At 43.6% G+C, this 24841-nt stretch overlaps 1 protein-coding gene across 2 annotated transcripts in view; it reads right to left on the minus strand.

The window, feature by feature from the left end:
- LOC126334808 (cuticle protein 21) overlaps positions 1 to 22765 on the minus strand; it is a 48926-nt gene extending 26161 nt beyond the window's left edge. For both annotated transcript variants that reach the window (XM_049997443.1, XM_049997442.1), the window contains exons 1-2: positions 22722 to 22765; positions 21259 to 21741 (exon numbers count right to left, since the gene is read on the minus strand). In XM_049997443.1, the coding sequence (XP_049853400.1) occupies positions 21259 to 21741; positions 22722 to 22733 (495 nt within the window). In that variant the 5' untranslated portion in view covers positions 22734 to 22765. The remainder of the gene's footprint in view (positions 1 to 21258; positions 21742 to 22721) is intronic.
- Positions 22766 to 24841: the final 2076 nt, after the last annotated feature.

Consider the following 24841-nt stretch of genomic DNA (forward strand, 5'->3'; position numbering starts at 1 on the left):
CCTGGCATTCAAGACAACTTCTAGACGTCTCGGAATGGGTAAATACAATTCCTGCGCGGTTTTCAAGGGAATCTTGTAACATTCCTCCCGTAAAATTGTGAAAAGTTCAAGTAATGTTGATGGAGGTGGATTGCTATCAAGCACCCTTCCCTCCAAAGTATATCACAAAGGCTCAATAATACTGAGACCTGGTGGCCGGGCTGGATACGTGACATGCAACAATTCATCCTCTTGCTCGCAAAAGCCGTCCTGGACAGTGCGAACTATGTGAACAAGGTCTTGTCGTCTTGGAACACAGTATCACCAAAAAATTTTCAAATGTGTGTGAAACCTTATGGGACTTAACTGCTAAGGTCATCAGTCCCTACTTACACACTACTTAATCTAAATTATCCTAATGACAAACACGCACTCATGCCCGAGGGAGGACTCGAACCTCCGCCGGGAGCAGCCTCAAAATCCATGACTGCAGCGCCTAAGACCGCTCGGCTAGTCCCGCCCAGTATGACAGTTGGGGACAAATATTGTACAATGGGATGTACCTGATAAGCCAAAACAGTCACATAAACCTTGGCAGTAATACGACTTTGCAGAGTAACCATTGGATCCATGGAAGACTGTGAAATAGCTGCCCAAATCATCACCGAACTACCGCCAAGTTTAACTCTTGGTACATAAAATCGGGTCCGCAGCTCGTGGTCGTGCGGTAGCGTTCTCGCTTCCCGCGCCCGGGTTCCCGGGTTCGATTCCCGGCGGGGTCAGGGATTTTCTCTGCCTCGTGATGACTGGGTGTTGTGTGATGTCCTTAGGTTAGTTAGGTTTAAGTAGTTCTAAGTTCTAGGGGACTGATGACCATAGATGTTAAGTCCCATAGTGCTCAGAGCCATAAATTGGAAACAGCGTGCAACATGACTCATCCCAAGAAATAGTTTTCTTCCATTGCCACATAGTCCAGGTTTTACGACTTCAGCAGACGTTTTCCTATTACGGACACTTGAATTTCTGGTATGTGGTTTTGGAATTCCAGCTCTCTCTGCAATTCCTGGCTTATGAAGCTTCCTTTGTGTTCTTCTGGTGCTCTTTGCGAAAGCGACATTCAGTTCTGTAATGGCTTTTGCAGCTGTCGTTCCCTTCTTTTTCGTCACTGTCCTCTTCAATGGCGTCTGTCACGATCACTCAACATATTCTTTATCCGCATTGTGACTTAGTGGAAACTGGAAATTTGTTGTAAGGTCTTATGGGACCAAACTGCTGAGGTCATCGGTCTCTAAGCTTACACACTATTTAATCTAACTTGAACTAACTTAAGCTAAAGACAACGCACACACACCCATGCCCGAGGGAGGACTCGAACCTCCGACAGGGGAGCCGGTGACTTAGTGGACGATGTTTTTCGCTTGTGCGCGGTATAAATATAGTACTCGATACTGCGCCTCTTGAAACAACAAACGCATTGGTTACCTTGGTTACGAAAGCTCCCACCATATAAGAACCCACAATTTTTTCACAGCAATTTTCACTTCCCTCCGACATAATGTATTCACAAACCGTGGTCAAATACAATAACGCAACCTGCAGGCTTGGCTAGTATTTACATTTATGTTCATGTATGCATTTCTCACAGTGGTGCAATATTTTTGTCCAGCCCCTGTAGTGTCCGTTGTCAGCTATAACACAGATGTGACTTTTAGTGTAAACATCCAACAGTGTTCGGAAACAAGTGCTTAAAACAGATATCACACAAATAAACTAACTCAATACTTTTTTGTAATAAGAACAGTCATGTTTCGAACATCGATGTATGAGTGATCAAAACGGATGCGTGTGTCTGCATGTTTGTATTCTCGTGTCTTCATAGGTTTACATGTTGGAGCCTGCGTCACTGTTTGCGTTAGTGGCATCATTTTGGGTTCCCATTTGCGTTGTTCTTTACCCTTCATGTACTGCGATCGGTAATTTGATGAGAAATTCGTTGTTTTGGGTCCTTTTGTTTCTGACTTTTATACTTTCGTAGACGACGTCGTTCGTTATGTGACTTTGTCTGAGATGCACCTCCAGTAAAGGAGGTTGTTCAGGGAATCCTATCTTCACATTCGTGTAGCTAGCCTCCTGCCTGATTTTCATTCGTTGAAAACGGACCAGAATTAGTTAGAGAATGTACCATGCCTCCGATGCAACTGACATGTTCAGTTATTAACTGCTTCTTGACACTACAGAAAAAGTTGAAGATCCTACAGCTATCATCGCTTACCTTTCATTCCACCTGCCAGACGTTTCCCCGCCATTGTTTTTGGTGGTTACCTGTAACTGGCGTTTACACAATTTCTGTTACGTTTTCAGGTCCACCCATTTTTATCCAGTAGGGTGCAACTCTAAAATCTATGCGTATCGCGTATACTCCAAGAACTACGCTGAATCCATTCCCATTGTTTGTCGGCAGTTACTTGTAACTTGTGTTACAGAATTTCTGTTACTTTTTCAGGTCCACCCATTTTAATCCAGTAGGGAGCAGATAGGTATTTAATAGTTATGTCTATCGAGTATGTTCCAAGAACTACGCTGACTCCTTCTATTGACTTAATTCCGAGTGCCCTGATACTCTTGAGCTGCCAGTTTAAGCTTTCGTGAGGAGGCTAGGAAGTTACGAAATTAAGTGAAAAACGGCACTGTGACTTATTTCTACACAAATCGATTACAAAAACTAACAACGTACTAGTGCATTAGAGATCAGGAACAGTAGATACCTTCACTCTAGTATCTTACATATCATCACATCTATGCAAGATTCAACTATTATGTGCATCCCGTATCGGTTTTACCATTTACATTAATTGGTAAGAAATTATCATAATCATTCAGCCAGGGAAAGAGCCACTTTCTGTGTACAACGGTGTTCTGGGGGACACTGCAGCAGCATCCACGAAGATTGCGTTCACCACTCGAACAACAAGCAATCGGGCGTCCCCTGGAAACGACCTAGTCGGCCAATCCTGCAAATTCCGGAGCACCAAAACCAAAGCCACACTCCACAATGGAACTACTTGAGGAGGGATCTGCAGGATTCCAACTACCTTTTACAACTTGGAGGTCATTAAACCGGCTGCGCACTGGAGTAACTGGGTGCAAATCAAACCTATTTAAATGGGGTTACAGTGATAGCGATAGGTGTGAATGCGGAGCAATACAGGACTTGGACCACCTACTGATTTGCCCAGATATGTGTATAACATGCACTACACATCATATTTTGAAAGTTAATGACAAAGCAAACTACGTTGCTAATTACTGGGAAGGGAAGATATAATTGGTGCATCCGGATACGGAAGAAGAAGAACGGTCTTCTACGTATTAGATTCCCCTCACTATAAAGTATTTTCTCCCATGAACCATGTACCTTGCCGTTGGTGGGGAGGCTTGCGTGCCTCAGCGATACAGATAGCCGTACCGTAGGTGCAACCACAACGGAGGGGTATCTGTTGAGAGGCCAGACAAACGTGTGGTTCCTGAAGAGGGGTAGCAGCCTTTTCAGTAGTTGCAGGGGCAACTGTCTGGATGATTGACTGATCTGGCCTTGTAACAATAACCAAAACGGCCTTGCTGTGCTGGTACTGCGAACGGCTGAAAGCAAGGGGAAACTACGCCCGTAATTTTTCCCGATGGCATGCAACTTTACTGTAGGATTAAATGATGATGGCGTCCTCTTGGGTAAAATATTCCGGAGGTAAAATAGTCCCCCATTCGGATCTCCGGGCGGGGACTACTCAAGAGGATGTCGTTATCAGGAGAAAGAAAACTGGCATTCTACGGATCGGAGCGAGGAATGTCAGATCCCTTAATCGGGCAGGTAGATTAGAAAATTTAAAAAGGGAAATGGATAGGTTAAAGTTAGATATAGTGGGAATTAGTGAAGTTCGGTGGCAGGAGGAACAATACTTCTGGTCAGGTGACTACAGGGTTATAAACAAAAAATCAAATAGGGGTAATGCAGGGGTAGGTTTAATAATGAATAGGAAAATAGGAATGCGGGTAAGCTACTACAAACAGCATAGTGAACGCATTATTGTGGCCAAGATAGATACGAAGCCCACACCTACTACAGTACTACAAGTTTATATGCCAACTAGCTCTGTAGATGACGAAGAAATTGATGAAATGTATGATCAAATCAAAGAAATTATTCAGATAGTGAAGGGTGACGAAAATTTATTAGTCATGGGTGACTGGAAATCGGTAGTAGGAAAAGGGAGAGAAGGAAACATAGTAGATGAATATGGACTGGGGCAAAGGAATGAAAGAGGAAGTCTCCTGGTAGAATTTTGCACAGAGCACAACTTAATCATATGTAACACTTGGTTCAAGAATCATAAAAGAAGGCTGTATACATGGAAGAAGCCTGGAGATACTGACAGGTTTCAGATAGATTATATAATGGTAAGACACAGATTTAGGAACCAGGTTTTAAATTGTAAGACATTTCCAGGTTCAGATATGGACTCTGATCACAATCTATTGGTTATGACCTGTAGATTAAAACTGAAGAAACTGCAAAAAGGTGGAAATTTAAGGAGATGGGACCTGGATAAACTGACTAAACTAGAGGTTGTACAGAGTTTCAGGGAGAGTATAAGGGAGCAATTGACAGGAATGGGGGAAAGAAATACAGTAGAAGAAGAATGGGTAGCTTTGAGGGATGAAGTAGTGAAGGGAGCAGAGGATCAAGTAGGTAAAAAGACGAGGGCTAGTAGAAATCCTTGGGTAATAGAAGAAATGTTGAATTTAATTGATGAAAGGAGAAAATATAAAAATTCTGTAAATGAAGCAGGCAAAAAGGAATACAGACGTCTCAAAAATGAGATGCACAGGAAGTGCAAAATGGCTAAGCAGGGATGGCTAGAGGACAAATGTAAGGGTGTAGAGCCTTATCTCACTAGTGGTAAGATAGATACTGCCTACAGGAAAATTAAAGAGACCTTAGGAGATAAGAGAACCACTTGTATGAACATCAAGAGCTCAGATGGAAACCCAGTTCTAAGCAAAGAAGCGAAAGCAGAAAGGTGGAAGGAGTATATATAGGGTCTATACAAGGGCGATGTACTTGGCGACAATATTATGGAAATGGAAGAGGATGTAGATGAAGACGAAATGGGAGATACGATACTGCGTGAAGAGTTTGACAGAGCACTGAAGGAAATGAGTCGAAACAAGGCCCTCGGAGTAGACAACATTCCATTGGAACTACTGACGGCCTTGGGAGAGCCTGTCCTGACAAAACTCTACCATCTGGTGAGCAAGATGTATGAGACAGGTGAAATACCCTCAGACTTGAAGAATAATATAATAATTCCAATCCCAAAGAAAGCAGGTGTTGACAGATGTGAAAATTACCGAACTATCAATTTAATAAGTCACAGCTGCAATATACTAACATGAATTCTTTACAGACGAATGGAAAAACTAGTAGAATCCGACCTCGGGAAAGATCAGTTTGGATTCCGTAGAAATGTTGGAACACGTGAGGCAATACTGACCCTACGACTTATCTTAGAAGCTAGATTAAGGAAGGGCAAACCTACGTTTCTAGCATTTGTAGACTTAGAGAAAGCTTTTTACAATGTTGACTGAAATACTCTCTTTGAAATTCTGAAGGTGACAGGGGTAAAATACAGGGAGCGAAAGGCTATTTACAATTCGTACAGAAACCAGATGGCAGTTATAAGAGTCGAGGGTCATGAAAGGGAAGCAGTGGTTGGGAAGGGAGTGAGACAGGGTTGTAGCCCCTCCCCGATGTTATTCAATCTGTATATTGCGCAAGCAGTGAAGGAAACAAAAGTTCGGAGTAGGTATTAAAGTCCATGGAGAAGAAATAAAAACTTTGAGGTTCGCCGATGACATTGTAATTCTGTCAGAGACCGCAAAGGACTTGGAAGAGCAGTTGAACGGAATGGATAGTGCCTTGAAAGGAGGATATAAGATGAACATCAACAAATGCAAAACGAGGATAATGGAATGTAGTCGAATTAAGTCGGGTGATGTTGAGGGTATTAGATTAGGAAATGAGATACTTAAAGTAGTAAAGGAGTTTTGTTATTTGTGGAGGAAAATAACTGATGATGGCCGAAGTAGAGAGGATATAAAATGTAGACTGGCAATGGCAAGGAAAGCGTTTCTGTAGAGGAGAAATTTGTTAACATAGAGTATAGATTTAAGTGTCAGGAAGTCGTTTCTGAAAGTATTTGTATGGTGTGTAGCCATGTATGGAAGTGATACATGGGCGATAAATAGTTTAGACAAGAAGAGAATAGAAGCTTTCGAAATGTGGTGCTACAGAAGAATGCTGAAGATTAGATGGGTTGATCACATAACTAATGAGGAAGTATTGAATAGGATTGGGGAGAAGAGAAGTTTGTGGCACAACTTGACCAGAAGAAGGGATCGGTTGGTAGGACATGTTCTGAGGCATAAAGGGATCACCAATTTTGTATTGGAGGGCCGCGTGGAGGGTAAAAATCGTAGAGGGAGACCAAGAGATGACTACACTACGCAGACTCAGAAGGATGTAGGCTGCAGTGGGTACTGGGAGATGAAGAGGCTTCCACAGGATAGAGTAGCATGAAGAGCTGCATCAAACCAGTCTCAGGACTGAAGACCACAACAACAACAACTAATAAAACGCAAATAAATGTAACTTGTGCATGATTAAGATATTGGTCCTACGCTTCCATTCGCTAAGTAAGGCATCTTAAGTCCGTTCTTGCTAAACATCCAATTTGTTCGAACAGCTCGGAAGGCAAATGATTAGCGTGAAATGAGCAAACGCCAGTTGGACTTAACGCGTAGACTTTATTTGTTGAACGTCACTTCATATCTGTTACTGCAGACATCATCCGTCTCTAACGGTAACTTTCCGGACGACTCGTCACAATTCATGCCCCACTCACATTGCGTTCATCAAACACATGAAACAAATTGAGTAAATAAAATGATGATGAGTGTGGCAGTTTAACGTAATGGAGTTTTAACAGCAAGTGGAGCTTCAACTATTATTATCGTTCTCAGTGCAAAAATTTACGTCGGTCTTTATGTTTTCGTGTCACGAGCATTCTGTAACAGCCGGCCGGGGTAGCCGAGCGGTTCTAGGCGCTACAGTCTGGAACCGCGCGACCGCTACGGTCGCAGGTTCGAATCCTGCCTCGGACATGGGTGTGTGTGACGTCCTTCGGTTAGTTAGGTTAAAGTGGTTCTAAGTTCTAGGGGACTGATAACCTCAGGAGTTAAGTCCCATAGTGCTCAGAGCGATTTGAACCATTCCGTAACACATTTTTATTCTCGCGACCCCACTGCAACGAGACGATAAGACTTTTGTAATCAGTGATGACTGTTTCAGTTCTTTTATTACGCGGAAGTTTCAAGAATGAATGCTGCACGTTGCCAGTCTTCATCTCTATACGAGTAACCATGATGCGTTAGTGAAACAAAGTGTGTGACAGGTATTTGTGGTATGCGAGCCATTGTTAAGAAGTCTGTCATTCGCTGAGTGAAATGCCATGAATCGTTTAAATGTGTGACTATATATTCGCTTTCTATCAACGAGATTTATTCAAGAAAGCTGCATAAGGTCATCTTTCGTAGCTTGTGAAGCACTAAGATATTCTAACAGAATTTATAGTTACTCTGAACAGTCATCAAAGAATTCCAAAACACTAAAAGATGTGAAAGAAATACTTAATGAGACAAGGAAGAAATTCTTTAAACCTTTTGCCATTCACTGTCCCTCATTCGGAGAGTCGGTAAATTCACAATTCTTTGGTTTACCTGTGATCGTAAAACAGAAAAGACCAGTAGCTGCTGGTTTACTAAAAAGGATAAAATGTCAAAAAGTTATGCCAGTATTGTTTTTTATGAAACAAATATATTATGTCTGACTTTTCGAAAGTCCAATATAGATCTGTGTGCATGCAGATTTGCGTGAACTCACGCATACAAGGGCTAGAGGACCTTAAATTGAAGCCTGGTGCAAATAACAGTTCTTTTCTTGATAAAGAACCTCCAGAATTTCAAGAAGGTCAGTTAGAGTTTCGTGGAAACAGAATACAAGATTCATTGAATTATAGAAGTGTGCTGCCTGCCGCTGTTGGATAAGCAGCTGCAGCAGCAAGTCGTATACCCCTAGCTTACTTATTTGTTACATAGTTTAATTCTTAATTTCTTTGCGCGTTTTTGGGTACTTGCATTGTTTAATTCATAAATTTTGGGCGTATTATAGTATTTGACAGTTGTAGCATCGCGCTTTAGTGTTTACTTCGTAGGTTCTTACTTAAATTGCGTGTGAGTTTCGTACAGGAGGTGTTATTTTGAGTTTTAGCTACTGTAATCGTAAAATCAGGCATATTGTAGCGCAGTCGTTAGGCATTTGTACAGGTTAGTTCATACATTCTTTGCGTGTTTCCCTTGCGTTATCTAGGCACAGACTCGTGTTTCAGTAACGGTTGTTCAACATCGATTAGAATGGACAGGGACTGTGTTTCCTCTGTTCGGATGAGGGCTGAGTTGGCATCCCTTCGGTCACGGCTGCATGCGGCGCTGACCTCGGTCGTGCAGCTTGAGGCTGTTGCCAATGGGCACCACTGTAGGAAGCCGGACTTGGGTATCACGGGGACGTCAACCTCGTCCCGTCTGTCCCCAGATCGGTCTGCCGCTGTGGTTGCTCCGGTTGCTGCCCGCAGTGGAGCTGAGCCCTCGCCTGTGGTTGATTGGGAAGTCGTTCCAAGGCGTGGCAGGCAGCGAAAGACGTCCCCGGGGGCTGATCAGAAAGCCTCCCCGGTGCGTCTGACAAACAGGTTACAGGCACTGTCTCGGGCTGAGCCAGATGCAGCTGCCTGCCCTGTTTCAGAGGATGATTCTCAGCCTTCAAGGTCCGGGCAATCACAGAGGGTGGGCTTATGGTAGTTGGGAGCTCCAATGTTGGGCGCGTAATGGGGCCCCTTGGGGACATGGCGGCTAAGGAGGGGAAGAAATCCAGTGTGCACTCCGTGTGCATTTCGGGTGGAGTCATTCCTGATGTGGAAAGGGCCCTTCCGGACGCCATGAAGAGCACAGGGTGCAACCAGCTGCAAGTGGTGGCACATGCTGGCACTAATGACATGTGTCGCTTTGGATCTGAGGAAATTCTCTCTGGATTCCAGCGGCTATCTGATTTGGTGAAGGCTGCCGGTCTTGCTTACGAGATGAAGGGAGAGCTCACCATCTACAGCATCGTTGACGGAACCGACTGCGGACCTTTGGTGCAGAGCCGGGTGGAGGGTCTGAATCAGAGGCTCAGACGGTTTTGTGACCGTGTTTGCTGCAGATTCCTTCACTTGTGCCATAGGGTGGTGGGGTTTCGGGTTCCGCTGAATAGGTCAGGAGTTCACTACACTCAGCTGTCGGCTACACGGGTAGCGGAGGCTGTGTGGCGTGGACTGGGCGATTTTTTTAGGTTAGAAGGCCTCGGGAAAGTACGGGGTGGGCTGCAATCTCAAAGGGTGCATGCCAAATACAGGACGTGCTTGGATCAAGGAACAACCGGAATTGTAGTTGTAAATTGTTGTAGTTGTGCTGGGAAAGTCCCTGAGCTTCAAGCGCTAATAGAAAGCACAGAAGCTGAAATCGTTATAGGTACAGAAAGCTGGCTACAGCCTGAAATACGTTCTGCAGAAATTTTACGAAGTCTCAGACGGTGTTCAGGAAAGATAGATTAGGCAGAATTGGTGGTGGAGTGTTTGTGTCGGTCAGTAGTGGTTTATCTTGTACTGAAGTCGAAGTAGATACTCCGTGCGAATTGGTATGGGTGGAGGTTATACTTAACAGCCGAACAAAGTTAATAATTGGCTCCTTCTACCGACTCCCAGACTCCGATGATATAGTTGCTGAACAGTTCAGAGAAAATTTGAGTCTCGTAACAAATAAATACCCCACTCACAGGATTATAGTTGTTGGGGACTTCAACCTTCCCTCGATATGTTGGCAAAAATACTTGTTCAAAACCGGTGGCAGGCAGAAAACATCTTCCGAGATTGTCCTAAATGCCTTCTCCGCAAAATTATTTCGAGCAGTTCGAACCCATGCGAATTGTAAATGGTTGCGAAAACACACTTGACCTCTTAGCCACAAACAATCCAGAGCTGATAGAGAGCATCATGACTGATGCAGAGATTAGTGATCACAAGGTCATTGTAGCTAGGCTCAATACCGTTTCTTCCAAATTCACCAGAAACAAACGCAAAATAATATTATTTAAAAAAGCGGATAAATAGTCACTAGAAGCCTTCCTAAGAGATAATCTCCATTCCTTCCGAACTGACTGTGCAAATGTAGGCGAGATGTGGCTCAAATTCAAAGATATAGTAACAACAGCAATTGAGAGATTCATACCTCATAAATTGGTTAGAGATGGAACTGATCCACCGTGGTACACAAAACACGTCCGAACGCTGTTGGAGAGGCAACGGAAAAGCATGCGAAGTTCAGAAGAACGCGGAATCTCGAAGATTGGCTAAAATTTACAGACGCGCGAAATTTGGCACGGACTTCAATGCGAGATGCGTATAATAGGTTCCACAACGAAACATTGTCTCGAAATTTGGTCGAAAATCCTAAGAAATTCGGGTCGTATGTAAAGTACACAAGCGGCAAGACGCAGTCAATAACTTCGCTGCGCAGTGCCGATAGTACTGTTACCGACGACTGTGCCGCTAAAGCGGAGTTATTGAACGCAGTTCTCCGAAATTCCTTCACCAGGGAAGACGAATGGAATATTCCAGAATTTGAAACACGAACAGCTGCTAGCATGAGTTTTTTAGAAGTCGATACGTTAGGGGTTGCGAAGCAACTCAAATCGCTTGATACGGGCAAGTCTTCAGGTCCAGATTGTATACCGATTAGGTTCCTTTCAGATTACGCTGATACTATAGCTCCCTACTTAGCACTCATATGCAACCGCTCGCTCACCGATAGGTCTGTACCTACAGATTGGAAAATTGCGCAGGTCGCACCAGTGTTTAAGAAGGGTAGTAGGAGTAATCCATTTAACTACAGACCTATATCATTGACGTCGGTTTGCAGTAGGGTTTTGGAGCATATACTGTATTCAAACACTATGAATCACCTCGAAGGGAACGATCTATTGACACGTAATCAGCATGGCTTCAGAAAACATCGCTCTTGTGCAACGCAGCTAGCTCTTTATTCGAACGAAGTAATGGCCGCTATCGACAGGGGATCTCAAGTTGATTCCGTATTTCTATATTTCCGGAAAGCTTTTGACACCGTTCCTCACAAGCGACTTCTAATCAAGCTGCGGACCTATGGGGTATCGTCTCAGTTGTGCGACTGGATTCGTGATTTCCTGTCAGGAAGGTCGCAGTTCGCAGTAATAGACGGCAAATCATCGAGTAAAACTGAAGTGATATCAGGTGTTCCCCAGGGAAGCGTCCTGGAACCTCTGCTGTTCCTGATCTATTTAAATGACCTGGGTGACAATCTGAGCAGTTCTCTTAGACTGTTCGCAGATGATGCTGTAATTTACCGTCTAGTAAGGTCATCCGAAGACCAGTATCAGTTGCAAAGCGATTTAGAAAAGATTGCTGTATGGTGTGTCAGGTGGCAGTTGACGCTAAATAACGAAAAGTGTGAGATGATCCACATGAGTTCCAAAAGAAATCTGTTGGAATTCGATTACTCGATAAATAGTACAATTCTCAAGGCTGTCAATTCAACTAAGTACCTGGCTGTTAAAATTACGAACAACTTCAGTTGGAAGGACCACATAGATAATATTGTGGGGAAGGCGAGCCAAAGGTTGCGTTTCATTGGCAGGACACTTAGAAGATGCAACAAGTCCACTAAAGAGACAGCTTACTCTACACTCGTTCGTCCTCTGTTAGAACATTGCTGCGCGGTGTGGGATCCTTACCAGGAGGGGTTGACGGAGGACATCGAAAGGGTGCAAAAAAGGGCAGCTCGTTTTGTATTATCACGTAGAGAGTGTGGCAGATATGATACACGAGTTGGGATGCAAGTCATTACAGCAAAGACGTTTTTCGTCGCGGGGAGGTCTTTTTACGAAATTTCAGTCACCAACTTTCTCTTCCAAAGGCGAAAATATTTTTTTGAGCCCAACCTACATAGGTAGGAATGATCATCAAAATAAAATAAGAGAAATCAGAGCTAGAACAGAAAGGTTTAGGTGATCGTTTTTCCCGTCTTCTGTCAGGGTGTGGAATTGTAGAGAGATAGTATGATTGTAGTTCGACGAACCCTCTGCCAAGCACTTAAATGTGAATTGCGGAGTAGTCATGTAGATGTATATTAAGTACACGATCTGCAAATTGTTAGATATCTTGCTTATAAATTTGAATGAGAGATTAGGCGATTTTGATGCAATGACACAGCTTACGTACCATTGGATCCACGTCTACTTCCACGCTAGTTGGCGATTTTCTGCCTTCTGGAAAAGAGTCCTTCAGCGATGCTAATGCCACTGCTCTGCCCAGAGTCAAAGCATTCTGCTTTTTACGCCTTTTTACACAGTTCTTTCCATTGCATGGCTCAAGTTGTAATAAAAATTTCGTACGCTCCTTTTTTACATAAGTGGCAACACCCTTGCCGCAGTGGATACACCGGTTACTGTGGAATCACCGAAGTTAAGCGCTGTTGGGCGTGGCCGGCACTTGTATGGATGACCATGCAGCCGCCATGCGCTGTTGCCATTTTTCGGGGTGCACTCAGCTTCGTGATGTCAATTGAAGAGCTACTCGACCGAATATTAGCGGCTTCGGTCAAGAATACTATCATAACGGCCGGGAGAGCGGTGTGCTGACCCGACGCCCATCCTATCCGCATCCTCCTCTGAGGATGACACGGCGGTCGGATGGTCCCGGTAGGCCATTCGTGGCTTGAAGACGGAGTACTTACTTACATATATTATTAACGTCTAATCTATTTGCATTTGAGATTGGTTTAAATGTTCAATGTAGCAATGCAGTATTTGCATTTTGAATTGATCTCCTAGAGTGTCAACGAATGCATGTTCTTCTTGGTTTTAGTGATGGTAGCCCCTCTATTTCCGAATGTGGTCCTCGAAAAGAGTTCGATGAAGCCATCTTCGTATCCCTTAGGGATGTTCGCAATTTCAAAAGTTAAAAACTTTTGAAAATTTTAATATCCTATCACAGCAGAATTTTGATAACTGGTTCCATAATTGTGAGATGCCTAAACCGTGCTATCTGTTATATCTTGCTGTGATGAGCTTTGCCAGTCTTCCAGAATGAGATTTTCACTCTGCAGCGGAGTGTGCGCTGATATGAAACTTCCTGGCAGATTAAAAATGTGTGCCCGACCGTGACTCGAACTCGGGACCTTTGCCTTTCGTGTCAAGTGCTCTACCAAGCACTTGCCTCGGGACCTTTGCCTTTCGCGGGCAAGTGCTCTACCAAGCATTGTTTCTTGAAATTTCCGTGAATAGAACTTCGATGAGTGTGTATGTGGACCAGAAAAGATTTATGACTTGCTTACGTCCCGAGACACTTATCATTTCATAATTAAGGTTGTAATTACCAAGATTTAACAGAAAATGGGCACTTCCAAAACAAACTAAAGACAGACAATTCATAGCAGTGTTGCGGCGGGCCGGTCGCGGTGGTCTCGCGGTTCTAGGCGCGCAGTCCGGAATCGCGCGACTGCTACGGTCGCAGGTTCGAATCCTGCCTCGGGCATGGATGTGTGTGATGTCCTTAGGTTAGTTAGGTTTAAGTAGTTCTAAGATCTCGGGGACTGATGACCTCAGATGTTAAGTCCCATAGTGCTCAGAGTCATTTTGTTGTGGCGGTCCTGGCAACAGTGCCCCTCGCCACTTCTGACTGGCTCCATGTCAATCACTCTCTCAGTGAGAGCGTGTAAAATTTGGACCAGGGTAATGGAACCCGAGTAGGACTCGTGCAACGGCAGTCAGTCGGGTGGAGGCCGCCCGAGTCTTGCTCATGCACCGCGTAAGACTTAGTAGGTGCCAATACGCTTCCTCCCTCTATCGATAGCCATGTAGACAGCACAAGGAACGGTCTCGGCACTATGCTACCACGTAGTGTTAGAATTCTCACGTATCCGTATCCGTATTCGAATACAGCGCCTTGCGTGTTGCTGCTCTGTGGTTCGTCCGTACTAGTTTCGTCTATCAGTAACAGCCAGAAGGGAGAAGCGTGCTGACAAGAAACCTCCTGACGGTGTCCAAATTGTGGTGTCGCTCTTAGTAAGCCTGAATGTTTCAAAACATACCATACTGAGGCAAATTTTGTGCAACAACAGCGTATACAAATTTTCTATCGGAATTAAAATGTGGGTCAATTAAACTTACTGTATATCTACTAATTTTACTATCTCATAATCAATCTTTTACGAACAATAAAAGCAGATTTTATCGTTTCAAATGACGAATCACACTAATTTATTGCATTTGTAGTTATAATGATATGATTGTCGGAAAATCTCTTAAAATCAGACGTCCAGCTGCTGCAACCACGGTAACTGAGGTTCATCTCCACAGCGTTAAACAGCTACCTTCTCACTGCTTCTCACATACATATGCGCCGGTCGTAAATTCATGTCTTACTTGAAGCGGTGCAGGAGTCATATGCAGTCAGCAGAAGCAGCTACAGCATTCTGACGATGTAAGTGAATAGAATGAAGAGAAAGGTGAAGCAAATCAGAGATGGTTTACCCACATGGTACCTGTAGCTGTTACTAATGGCCAGCGCTGTCATGGGTCCCGCAATCAAAATGCCCAATTTTCTGGGGTAAAGTCAACTGTCAGTAGTTTTGAAGTGAAAATAATAACACCGTAGCGGTAGCGCTATTCCACACTGTAGCGCCTAGAACCGCTCGGCATCCCCGGCCGGCTACTGTTTAGGACGTTCAGCACTGGATGTATAGACAACTGGCCTACAATGATATTGAATTTCTGTGTTGAAGCTTACTTACATTCGTCGTAGTTGTCTCTTGCTGAACTCCACTGCCTGACAGAAAGTGAAGCACCTAGGCGGTATGGTCGGATATCAATGTAACACTATCGGCAGATGTGTAAATGATTAGATTTTCAATTCTTTGTGGCAAGTAGAACAGCCACCAGGGTCTTCTTCGACTTCAATGATGTTACCAGGCCTCGTTGGGTACATAATAGGAGCGAGCAGCGTCAGATCACTGGAGTAGTCACTGCGAGGTACACCGAAATGCCACATACTCGTGTGAGACATCATAAACAGCTGACATTGTTCGGAAGGGGTTTCATTGTGGGTTCCTATTTGGACCACTAATTGAATCATGCAATATCCATATTTGTGGTGCATTCGAATGTGACAGCCGCCCGATGTTGGACGGCATGAGAACGTGATAGCAGGCATAGTTGTATAGTTTTCGGTTGACCATATGTGATCGTTACAAGGGAGGATGGCCGCATTTCGGACCAACCACATCGTAAGCCATCCACATTTGATCCTGCTGTCCGAGAACTAGTAATCGGCTCTGGAATGTGTGTTCTTATAGGACAACTATCCAAGGAGTTCCACCCAATAATATCCAAACAGCATGCTCTGTACACAATTTATTAAATTGCCAATACTAAAATCTTATAAATAACAAATTCATATAATTTACAGAACTTAACAAATGGTTAAAAGAGTGAACTTTAAAAACAATAACGGCGGCTTGCCACCATAAAATCAAAGAATCTTTTACAATAATCCAATAATAAGTTAACATGGCATTACAATTTAAAATTATTAATATAAAAAAACTTTGATAGAGATAATGGCGCTTGGCACCATAAAATGAAAGAAACGCAACACACACCCAATAAATATAATAATTTGATACAACCAAAGGGCGAGGGCAACTCCTACTACCGCAATCACAGACGAGCGAGCTCTCAACACCTCGGAGGCTTCTCACTAGAAACGGTCCCCGAAATAAACCGCTGAGAGCTCCCCGACATGCCTTCCACAACTGCCCATCACTTACGCACCTTGTTTACGTTCTGTAACACACGACAGATAATATCAACACAAGATAAAATTCAACAATACAATATAACATACCCACAGCACATGATAACCACGGCGACGTTAACTCGGGTGCTCTTAATAAGTGCCGAAAGCCAACACACATAAATGTCAATAAACAATTCTCGCTTCTTAAAACGGAACAATAAAATCCAAGCGCACATGAATAGTGGAACCACAGTTTTAGAAGTGCCTTAACAACACCAAACGCGACTATTCCTCCAAGTTAATAAGAGCAGTAATAAAAATACAGAACATACCACTAAATGCTGTTACACAACCAAATTGACGAGATCGTGTTGTGCAGTTCCCAGAAGACCACATATACCAAGTAGCAGTGATTCATTATGTATATACTGTACAAAACCGCTCTTCTTAGGCAGACTTTACCTATCACATCGAATGCCAAATATATCATACATGAACGCAATTCCGGGCAGGACTCCAGTTGAGCAAATAAATTAGTACCAACAAATATCGTAACGAGCCACACACACACACACAGCAAACAGTTCCAACAACGCCGTCCCACATCAGAATGAAATTCAGAAACCGCTGCTGGAGCTTCCAGGGGAAAATCTGACGAACCAACCGAGCCCACACCCTAACCTGGCAGACGACTCCAAAATTCAGCAACTAGTTGTCTCCCGGGCCAGAGTATCACAGGACCCCACTCGACCTCCACATCAGACAGGCAGGAAGAACAAGTACGCCGACTTCAATTAATCACCACCACATGGCCAGCACAGCGGTGAGTCGCCTCAGCCCCAGACCACTCTGCTCATATTGCGAGGCACAACCACCTTAGCGCTAGTCACTTCAGGTCAGGCAGAGGGAACTTCACGTTCCGTGCAATACCCGGAAACCGACTACCTTCTCGCTTTCCGCCGGCCACCGCAAACACACGCCAGCGACGTCATAACAAATCGCTACCGGAACGCCACCCGCACCAGGACAGCCAACTATAATCGATTACAGTGCGCGCTCTGAACAAGATCACAGGATAGCGGCGCGCTATATCAGGCTCCCTGAAATATTTTGATCGACCTGCACAATTTATCGGAGATCAGCAGCAGCAGGACCAAGGAATTACTGTGCCATGCGTTGGCTGCTGTTAACCCCACAACACAAATGGCTGCGTTTGGAGTAGAACTGTTGACATTTTTAAAATTTTGGGAAATCGCTATACCGATATCTAAAAAGGTCGTTATCAGCATTATTAAATTATTATTATTAAATTATCGATAAGTCGATATTACATATATCGACATGCTTGCCCATAAAAAAATCGGCTGTTGTAAATATAATGGCTACTCTAAATATAATGCCGGGTTTAGAGTTGTATATTCAAGTATTAATTTATTATTAAATAGTCTGTCCATCAACAAGCTGGCATCCTGCCTATCCCCCTTAGAGCAAGAATCGAAAGGAAAACGATGAACGTTCACGCTGGGCTATAACCACTTTGCCAACAGTGGTAACCGCATGCAAGTGGCACAATAAAAGATGTCCGATAGATGTGCCCGTCATTCGGTTTCGTCATACATCGGATTTGTCCGGAACACTTCATGTTGACTTCCCAGATTTTTCGTTTCTACAACTCTACCAACCTATGAGTTATAGTGTCAATATTGCGTGGTGAATTTAAACGTTGCAGTTTCTGTTGATAGCACCGAGCACCGATTACGTCACCATTTTTCCTCACGCGTCTCCGCCTACCGTAAAGACCAATCTTATGATTTAGATTTTTGTTCCTCAGTCTCAGTACCCGAATGGTGATGTGAAGAAATAGCAAACAAGTTGCGTTAAAATTGTTGTGCTTTTTCTTCACATAGGAAATATTGTTGATCCCCCCCCCCCCCCCCCCCTGCAAATCTCGAATTGTCTTAAAGCAGTCTAGGAAAAAATTAATTATGAAACTCATTAGTTGATTCTCTCTGGTAAGCAGCATTTATCATGCATGCCTTGAACGACGCCATTAATCTATAAAAGAACCTAACTCCGCCCGAACGGGCATGAAGGCCCAAGGGTACCGACCAGCGACGGTGTCATCCACACCATACAGGCGTTACTGGATGCAGATATGGAGGGGCATGTGGTCAGCACACCGCTCTCCCGGTCGTATGTCAGTTTACCAGACCGGCCATTAATACATAGGATTGGACAAATACAAGGGACTGTGACGGATCACGTATTAAACAGAAATCTTCTACGTAGGGTTAATTGTGCAAACCGACAAAGTGTTGAGTATAAAGACAAGTAATCGCTCATTAATCTTAAAAACAAAAGAAGGAAACAGCAGATGATTTCGAAGGAAAGCCATTTAATAAACATGCAAGGGATAGCGATTTCTGTTGTTATTTCTTTGTGACAACTGACAAAATAATGATCAAATAATTCTCAAGCCAATTTAAACAGCTTTTAAATTATTTTAATTATCTTCTGCCTGAGCATTTCATACATGTATTTCTTCAAATTAAGAATATAACTAACGGAAACTCTTAACTCTGTGTTAAAATACCGTTGCAACAACAACAAACATGGTTCGTACAAAAATTTTCTACTAAAGACCGATACATAAATATGAAATTTCTAGAGTTTCTGAAAGACTAGAATCTACTCACGCGTAATTGTCCGGTTTGCATCACGGCTTGCAACTGCCCGAATTCTACGCGGAGACAATCGCGAACGAAAATCTTGTCTAGGAGCACCTTTTGCTCATATTTGTAATGATGTTTTACTCTTTTTCCATGAATGCTTGATCTCCAAAGATTTCTTTATACGACGAACGTCAGCGATGTATTGAGTCTTTATCGAACTGTTCACTGCTGTAACTGAGATATTGAAGCGGAACAATGCATTGTGCACATTATTGTCTTAACCATAAAGTTAAGTTAAATCAGCCTGATAATACGTTTCTTTTTGTAACGAGAAAATACAACATGGTGCAGAAGCTTTGAAAACTATTGTTTCTCTCTACTTGTTTACATCGTTCGTTCATTGTAGTTTTCTCCTGTTTTTTCTGTGATTAAAGTGACTTCTCAGCACGCCACTCCGGTTGTTACTTAAACATAAAGGATCTCATGGATTTGGCTTTACAGTGTATAGGTAGTTGTGGAGACGTTACCTTCATCCTGCTGAAAATGGAGAAAAGAGATAATATCTGTTCCCAAAATGTCTACTGTCCTAATTCTATACCGTCTAAATACAACAACAAAATAACAATGAAATTCGACCCAAACTTCTAATTCTGAAACGTCCCCTCAGAAAAAGTAATGAATAACTGTGCTCGTAAACCCCTTACGTTATATGATTTTCAAACAGCTGAGCAAAAGTGAACGTACTCAGACATTTCTCTCTTTACTTTTTCTGATCGTCAATAAACTGACACACAATATATTTAGCGCAACGCAATCTGACTTTCAATAATCCTTACAAAAGAATGGCCCTGACTAACAATAACTTATAACTTTCATGAATCACTTACCTCACAAAAATTTTCTTTACTCGAACTACTGCAATGCAGCGAGCGCCAATACGGCCAGCTAAACAAAAGATTCTAACTACTGAAGGCACTAACTACTGATAGGCATAGTTAGAAAATGAAAGATTTTGATAGAGAACAAACAATGTATTTACCTTAATAATGTTCCAGAGTTATCATATATATATATATATATATATATATATATATATATATATATATATATATATATATATATATATATATATCAGTTCATGATATCCAATATTACAAATTTACTCTTTCTGGTGGACACAGTCCAGATCGTCCGCTCCCAAAATTCTGCCATTTCTCACCCCACATGCACCACTGCTGGCGGCTCACCTCCAACTGCGCAACGCTAACGCGCTGTTCACATCCAACAGCCTAACACTACAATGGCGAATATTCCAACAATACCGACCAGCCTCAGACTGTAGACAGCACAGTCAGTGATTTTCATACAGAGCGCTACGTGGCGTTACCAACATAAAAACCTACACAGTCTACTTACAAATCTACTTCCGCCAGTACTCGTATATCGTCTCCTACCTTCAAAACTTGACAGACGCTCTCCTGTGAACCTTGCAAGACTACTCGTAGAACTCCTGGAAGAACAGATATTGCGGTGACATGGCTTAGGCACAGCCAGGGGGAAGTTTCCAGAATGAAATTCTCAGTCTCCAGCGACGTGCGCTGATATGAAACTTCCTGGCGGATTAAAGCTGTGTGCTGGACCGAGACTCGAACTCAGCACCTTTGCCTCGCTGGTGACTTTGGAAGGTAGAAAACGTGTTACTAGCGAAAGTGCAGCTGTGAGGACGGGTCTTATGTCGTGCTTCGGTGGCTGAATCGGTAGAACACTTGCCCGTAAAAGACAAAAGTCTCCAGTTCGAGTCTCGTTCCGGCATACTGTTTTAATCTGCCACGAAGCCGGCCGGTGTGGCTGAGCGCTTCTAGGCGCTTCAGTCTGGAACCGCGCCACCGCTAAGGTCGCAGGTTCGAATCCTGCCTTGGGCATGGATGTGTGTGATGTCCTTAGATTAGTTAGGTTTTAGTTGTTCTAAGTTCTAGGGGACTGATGAACTTAAGTCCGATAGTGCAGAGCCATTTGCACGATTTTGAATCTGCCACGAAGTTTCATATCAACGTACACTCCGCTGTAGACTGAAAATTTCATTGTGGAAATTGGGCTCTGGTAACCTTGACAACATAACTTGAAGTTTTAAAATTCCAAGCGATATACAGTTATGTTCGAGCAAGTAAAGGTTGAGTAAATAGACCAATCGATATTATGAGAACGAATTTTATTCGTTTTGCATAAATATACTGTACAAAAAACAATAAATAGGAAAATTTAAGAACACGAAGAACAGTGATTGAGTTTTTCACATGGGAAAATGGAGAGGACAGGAAGGGGAACTGGGAACTTAGTTACTGAATTGTGAAGGATACAATTCGACTGGCAGTACAAATGAAAGTGTTATGTACATTTCAAACACTTGACAGTTGCAATTGACACTTTAGTAAAGCGCCGTTCTTGTCAGAATAGAGCTGTGGAGAACATTTTGTTTAACCCAGGATGGCCTTGCCGTACGCGGGGGCGGCGTAGGCGAGGGGGGCGGCCACCTTAGCGATGGCGGGGGCAGCGTAGGCGACGGGGGCGGCCACCTTGGCGACGACGGGGGCGGGGTGGGCGGCGGCCTCCCTGTGCACGACGGCGTTGAAGCCGTTGACGGGGTCGGCGGTGTAGTCGACGGTGCGGATGGAACCGTCGGGCTCGACCAGGCTGTAGCTGCCCTGGACGACGTCACCGCTGCGGCTCTCCTGCTGGTTCTTGGAGTCACCAGTGAGGGCGTCCTGCACACTGTAGGCGTAGCTGTACTGGGGGTTGGGGTCGTACTCGGCGGCGACGGCGGCGGGGGCGGCGACTGCGACGGGGGCGGCTCTCACGGCAGGGGCGGCATAGGCGACGGGGGCGGCACGCAGGGCGGGGGCGGCGTATGCCACGGGAGCAGCACGAAGAGCTGGGGCGGCGTACGCCACGGGGGCGGCGTAGGCGCGGGCGGCGATGGGGGCGCCGGGGGCGTAGACCGCGGGGGCACCCAGGTAGCCGGCGCGGGCCACAGCCACGAATGCGGCGAGGACGATCAGCTGTAATATGGAATATGCTTTACCAAAAGTCCTACAGACAAATGGTTACCTTTTTATGTATAAGTTCAGACTAACGTAAAACTCGTTATGACTGAACCGTTAATTGTGAAGAAATTGTGTTGAGCATAAAGTGTGTGCCCTATCACCATTCGAAAACGAGTACACGTCTGTCATGCACAGTTCTCCAACCATTTAATCACTTGTCCTCTTCTCAGGATTCGAGTCTAACCATCACTTTATCGTCCCTATTATTTCTTCCGTCCTTGTTCAACTCTTAAAGTTCACGACTTTTTCTAAAAATGGCGTGGTTATCTGTTTTAGTCGCACAATTTTTATGATCAGTCAAATTTCGATGGCATACGATTGTTTTTACAGATGGACACAGTAAGTGTTTTTATGACTGGTCGTCTCCATGTGTGGATTTAGTGTAAATTCATACGTGCACACCATTATTCGAGTAGAAACATATTCTGTACCTGTGAAAACAGGAATTCAAGCCGTGAAAAGACGCGTGGATCACGATGAACTCGCTGGAACTAGAGCAGAAAACTGTTCTATTTTATTTTTTCTCCGTATCTTATACATTAACACCTGTTTTAAGCTAGTTGTGCGTTGAAACGCCTATTGAGCGTCTGACTGTTTAATATTGAAGACATTCAATCCTAATATTTAATAGGGAAGTGAAGATAAAGAATACTAAATATAATTTAACCCAGATACTGTTAAACTCTCCTCTTAAAAAGACGACACTCACTATTTCCTGCGACACGAATGTATCCTATGGTTATCTTTGGTCACTTAAGTTTTACACAGGAAGTGCAGTAATCAAAATTACGGCTGAAAATCTAAGACTGAATCATTACAGATGTGAAAACTTAGAACACCTGTTGTTCACTAATGTGACGTTCCGTATCACTGTACTCAGAAAGCCATGTTAGCTTCGTCGCAGTAGTTAGGGAGGAATGGCCACCAGTACGCACCTTGCAGGCCATGTCGATGAGCTTCTTGCCGTGAGGAGTGGAGAACTGGCGTTTGTCCGGCTCGGCACCTGTTATATACCCACGGACGGGCGTGGTGGGCGCTGCGTTTTCGCAACTTCGGCCTGCGTGGAGTGGAGGATAGGGAGCAGCGTTCGTTGGAATCGGGGATCACCAGCAAGTGTAACTGGACTGTACGGACAGTGAGTGAGCAGTTATTCCGTTATGTAGCTTAGAACACGCTAGTTCAATTCCAGTTAGCTCTGGTATAGATATTTCCCGTTCTCCTTTCGTTAAGATCCCTCAGCCGATCGGATTTTGCGATCAAAGATACAGTAGTACTGTGTCAAGTGTTTTTCTCACACATTAATAATGAACCGTAACTGATGTTTGTTGCAAATGACTGTGTACGATGCACTTTTAACAGTTTTCGCATAACAGTCCTCTGTAGGAGTCCAAAACATTTGTCATTTTGGACTAGTTAATGTAAATGAGAACAGTGAGAAACTTAACATTAGGATTAATGGTCAGGAAGTAGATGAAGTTAAGGAATTCTGCTACCCAGGCAGCAAAATGCCAATGAGGGACGGAGCAAGGAGGACATCAAAGGCAGACAAACACTGGCAAAAAGGACATTTCTGGCTAAGAGAGGTCTCTTAGTATCAAAAATAGGCCGTCGCTTTAGGAAGAAATTTCTGGGAATGTACATATGGAGCACAGCATCGTATGGTAGTGAAACATGGACTGTCGGAAAACCGCAACAGAAGAGAATCGAAACATTTGAGATCTGGTGCTACAGACGAATGTTGAAAATTAGGTAGACTGATAAGGTAGGGAATGAGGAGGTTCTGCTCAGAATCGTAGAGGAAAGGAATATGTGGAAAACACTGATAAGGAGAAGGATGATAAGGCATCTGTTAAAACGTGAGGGAATGACTCCCATGGTTCTAGAGGGAGCGGTAGAGGGAAAAAACTGTAGAGCAAACCAGAGGTTGGAATACGTAGAGCAAATAATTGAAGACGTGGGTTGCAAGTGCTAACTTGAGATGAAGAGGGTGGCAGGCGAGCCGCATCAAACCAGTCAGAAGACCGATGACTCAAAAAATGTAAGCTTAACTACAGCAGTCAACCAGCGAAACAGGTTCTGTCCAGCAAAGGGACAGCGTTGTTACGTATTTATTTCCTTTCAGTTTCATTTATTCTTTCCATTTACTAGCAGATTCCTGCTATTGGGTTAACTTGGATGGTTGTTATTCGGAAGGTTCGTCATTCAATAGCAATTTTAATTGTTTAAAGTTTCTCTTTGACTGGTAAGGCATATTGAAAAGCAGTTTATTATGTTGCTTTATTATATTTTTAACCAAAAATATTTATTGTAGTGTTTGCCCATGCACATCCAATTTTATCGGAAGAGTATTTATATAGCACAGTTGGCATATTTTGGCGTCGCTTTTTCACTATTTCTTTTAAATACAACGCATTAACCCCACACTGAAGATTCCATATTTTCTACTAGCCGGCCGCGGTGGTCTCGCGGTTCTAGGCGCGCAGTCCGGAACCGTGCGACTGCTACGGTCGCAGGTTCGAATCCTGCCACGGGCATGGATGTGTGTTATGTCCTTAGGTTAGTTAGGTTTAAGTAGTTCTAAGTTCTAGGGGACTGATGACCACAGCAGTTGAGTCCCATAGTGCTCAGAGCCATTTGAACCTTTTTTTTCTGCTATGTTTGTCTGCTTTGCCAGCTCCATCTAGCAGACACAGTTAACGTGTCTGATAATCGACTATTCAGCACCCGTCGTTCCTCCTCCTCATGCCTTTGTTGAGACAGTAAATTCATAGACGTTACACTTTAAATTGACAGAATGGAGATTAAGACGCCTTTCACACAACAGACAAGCATAAACTTTGATCAGTGACCGCTGATCATAATTACTGGCCTACAGTTAAAGCATAACTTACTAGAACCTCATACACGCAATGAAGAAAAGAAATAGCAAAAAATTTAAAAATCATGAGACTATACTGTTCTTACGGATACACAGGACAGCTGTAGTTCATAACGCATTGAATTTCGTGGCGTTGTCATATTATAGGTTGTTGACCTGCCAATCAACCACTGCATG

This window comes from Schistocerca gregaria, chromosome 2 (genome assembly GCF_023897955.1).
Source record: "Schistocerca gregaria isolate iqSchGreg1 chromosome 2, iqSchGreg1.2, whole genome shotgun sequence".
NCBI classification, from domain to species: domain Eukaryota; kingdom Metazoa; phylum Arthropoda; class Insecta; order Orthoptera; family Acrididae; genus Schistocerca; species Schistocerca gregaria.